The 3,943-nt window shown below is 40.8% G+C and overlaps 1 protein-coding gene across 1 annotated transcript; it reads right to left on the bottom strand.

Annotated features, from left to right (window-relative positions):
• Positions 1-655: 655 nt before the first annotated feature.
• LOC108458617 (putative ATP synthase protein YMF19) lies at positions 656-2,526 on the bottom strand. Its single transcript, XM_017758026.2, has 2 exons — positions 1,715-2,526; positions 656-1,037 (listed from the first exon to the last, which is right to left on the bottom strand). Exons 1-2 carry the CDS (start codon positions 2,155-2,157, stop codon positions 656-658), a joined length of 825 nt encoding a protein of 274 aa, XP_017613515.2. The 5' UTR covers positions 2,158-2,526.
• Positions 2,527-3,943: the final 1,417 nt, after the last annotated feature.

The raw sequence follows: 3,943 nt of genomic DNA, 5'->3' as shown, positions 1-3,943 counted from the left end.
TTCATCCCGTAGGCTAGCCGCTTGTCGCAACATTTAGCATTCTTCCTTTATGGCATTAACAAAAACAAAGCATCGAGAGAGAGAGGGCCATTCCCTATCTCTGCTCATTTTTATTCAATCGAGTCCTACTCTTTCTAACCCGCCTTAGGCCCACTCACTACCGTCGACGAGAAGGAAAAAGAAGGCACTGAGGCGACAATTGGCTAAAAGGGATCGATCCCACAACCGCTAAAATGCCTTTTGAGGCCCCGCTCAAGGCGACGAAAGACCAGGCTATCTACAGAAAAAGGCTATGGGGAACGAAGGATCTAAGCAAGGAGCTATTGATAGTGACTAACTTGAACGTAGCTTAATTAGGATTTGGCTAGGAAGTGGACAAACCGTCTCTTGCAAGAATAGGGTGATTGATCTCTTTCCGCGCGTAATGCCTTTTCATTAAGCAATCCTTGAGCCTTTATCCGATCTCGACCGTAAAGCCTTTGCCGTGTTTAAGAAAGTAGGATGAATCATACTAGTAGTCGGGAAAATCCATCTATTACGCAAGCTAGGCGAGTCCCACCGTTCTGATTTCAGTCTTGCTGTGACCTGTGCTACCTATTCTAGTTAAACTATAAGGAACTTAGATAGAGAACGAAGAGAAGAAAGAAGTGAAGAATCACCAGTCATATTCTTCGATGCACCCGAAGAAAGTAAGCAGCCCCCTATGTTGTAAGCATAAGGGGGAGCAAATACCTGTTGCAGAGGAGGAAGAGATATGACAAGACGGATTCAACCTCTGAATCTGCTTCCGCTGTCGTGGGGTAAAACTATCTGTGTCGGGCGTGGGAGTGCTCCTAAGATCATAGAAGTAATGCTTCAGAGGCCCTATGGAGTAAGGGGATTGGAAAGTTTCCGATTCTGTAGGCGTCTCTGGGAGAGCGGCAAGATGAGCTGTGTCTGACTGTCGACGAGAGTTTGCATTCTGCCGCTTTCGAGAGTCTGCAATCATGTGACCCGGCTTCTTGCAATAGTGGCAATCTTGGACATGTTTCGTTGGCCTGATGCACCAGCAGAGCTTCCAGATTGAAGATTCTGACCATAGGGTCGATGTCCCGAAGCATGTTCGGCTGGTCCCATAGAAGCCTAAGCCTTCGGTAATAAAATAAATAGTATAGCACACTTCTTTCTTTATTTTACCTATAAGCTAAGGCATGTTCTTCATGTTGCAACTGATAGAAAGGTGAAGAATCATCCTGAGAATCAAGATTACTTTTTTTTTTAATCTTTAGCAGTCGAAAAAGGGGTGACGGTGTATATGAGGCTCAAAGGAAGTAAACAAGTCATCCCATTTGAAGCTAAGCACTTTTCATCTTTTGTAGGAAAATCCCCTTCTCTAGTCTTGGGAAATTGAGCGACCCATCCACATAAGCACAAGAATTTTTCCCGCGCAAATCATTCTTCATCGCATAAGCCCATGACAAGTCATTTCCAGATGCTTCTTTCGGAAGAGCACGGGAAAGCCTCAATTTGGTGGGATCAAGTCCAAGCAAGGCGTGAGCGGAAAGGCAAAGGGAAGTACATGGGACAAGATGCGATCGAGGTTGCAGGATTAATTTCTACCCGAACATTAGACCCAAAGCTTGTTCCAAAGGTTTCACTTCGCTTTAAAGGATAGGAGGGAGAGAAGCGTACAAGAAAGCCCCTACTCCTTAAAAAAAAAGTAGCAGAGTTCTACCAATTGTTTATTAGCATTATGTCATTCCTACAAGTGATCCCCCATCCAGGATTGCTATAGGAGGACTTCGAGATCAAATAGAATATGTTTCTTTCTATTCCGCGTGAGCCACTTATTTCTCCGAAACAAGAGATCAAAGTTATTTTCCTCTTTTTTCCCAATAAGTCGACAGCCTTACACCATTTGGATACTTCGAATAAAGTAAAGTCCATATAGGATACACCGGTGCTAAAACCTTTTCTCAAGATATCCTCCAAACTCTTGGGGTCCTTGCTCAGGATGTTGTTCCCCCGGTGTGAAAGCAGTTGGTTCCGTAGTTTTAGAATTCTGCTGATCCCAAGTACTCCATCTCCATCATTGCATATTGGAATATAGAAAATAAAGAGGAAAAGGCATAACCAGAAGAATTGTGAAAAATAAGTCAATTTATCCAATTGAGGCATTTTTATTTATTTATTTATTATTATTATTATTATTGATTCCCTCAAGACAGAAAGAGAAAGCGAGTCCTTCCTGTAGGAGTAGTGAAGAACTATAGAGAACGTTTGTTTGTTGGTTGTTGACCAACGAAAAGCATAGAATAAAGACGCAAAAGTGAAAGCATGGGAGTAGAAAGGCATTCCTTTCCTGGGGTGGGGCATTTTTAAGTAAAGACTGACTACAATTAAATCACGTTACAGCCAACAAAGTAGCTGTAACTATACTACGATATTTTCATTGATCGTAGCTAATTCTGATTTAATTGTGACAACAGCCGATAAGCAAGCAGCTTGTATTCGTATAATAAGACGGTGCTTCCTGCTTTCAGGAAAGTGAAGCGCTTTACCTATTTCATAGTTCCCATGATTCAACTAGCCCTTTAACATATATAGCACAAAATATGATCATGATTAACCCTCCCAATGGCTAATCGTTTCCAAACATTTCCATACCTCTTAATGAACAACATACAAATGATTATAATACCATGCCCAAAGTGTATATAAGCCATTTTCGCATGGCTATCCAAATTTATACAAAACCAAAGGGGTATGTGACCAATAACAAGAAGGGTAGTCCTATACATGCCATTTTAAAGTTCAACCAAAAGTATACCAAAAGGAGCTTTGATAGTGTGGGCGACTTCAACTTCAAAATCCCGAGTCCGATAGCTGAAGAACCAAAATCTATAAAACAGAGAATCAAGAAACGGAGTAAGCATTAAATGCTTGGTAAGTTTTGAGCAAAGAATTTAGACACAACCAAAGTATATCATTCATGTAGCTAAACAGATAATTTCATATGCACGAATTCTCAATATCATACTTACTTCACATTACCAACCCTTATATTCATACACAAAGATCAACTTAGCCAAAGGCCGGTAGCTCATTTATCAACCGAGCGAATACTCATTTGTAAGGGCTCAACTAATTCAAAGCACATCTGAAACATACCTCATTGTTGGGATTTTACCCGTATTAAGCGAAATTTTACAGCAAGATCATTCATTCCCGAATCACGCACCTTGAATTTAACCGGATATAGCTACTCGCTCAAATGCCTTGGGACATAGCCCGGTTATAGTAACTCGCACAAATGCTTTCGAGACTTAACCCGGATTTAGTAACTCGCACCAATGCCTTCGGGCTTAGCCCGTAATTAGTAACTCGCACAAATGCTTTCGGATCTTAGTCCGGATTTAGTAACTCGCACAAATGCCTTCGGATCTTAGTCCGAATATAGTCACTTAGCACAAAGCCTTCGGGACTTAGCCCGGACACCATTCGAATAACCATGCACATTTATCAATAAATCATGACACATTCGTATTTCATTTTCGTTAGCAAAACTCTAACACAAGGTACTTACCACACTTGCAATTTCGGCTCAATAGCCACACACAAAGAGCATGGTTTTGATTTGCTTAAAACATGATCTAATCAAATCATAATCTAAGTTCCATTACTCGAAAACTTACCTCGGATGTTGTCGAACGGCTTCAACGGCTATTCAATCACTTTTTCCTTCCCTTTATCCAACTTTGTTCCTCTAGGCTCTTGAGCTAGTTCACACAAGTTTAACTTATTAAAGTCTCATTATGCTAGCTTATGGTCGAATATGACAAGAAATTTAATAGGTCATATAGCCACCTTCTAGCTCAAATACACAATGGTCATACGCATTTTTAATCACCTTAAGCAATTTAATACAATTCATTCAAACATCAAAAGAGAAGCTCAAGGTACT

Source organism: Gossypium arboreum, chromosome 12 (assembly GCF_025698485.1).
Source record: "Gossypium arboreum isolate Shixiya-1 chromosome 12, ASM2569848v2, whole genome shotgun sequence".
Lineage (NCBI taxonomy): Eukaryota > Viridiplantae > Streptophyta > Magnoliopsida > Malvales > Malvaceae > Gossypium > Gossypium arboreum.
The sequence above is the reverse complement of the archived record's forward strand: the minus strand, read 5'-3'. Positions and strand labels throughout refer to the sequence as shown.

Excerpts from the sequence above, each read along its gene's own strand:
- LOC108458617 (XM_017758026.2), bottom strand. The coding sequence starts at position 2,157 with ATGCCTCAATTGGATAAATTGACTTATTTTTCACAATTCTTCTGGTTA. Across the intron at positions 1,038-1,714 it reads ATAATGCTAATAAACAATTG|GCCAACGAAACATGTCCAAG; the intron begins GTAGAACTCTGC and ends CTGGTGCATCAG.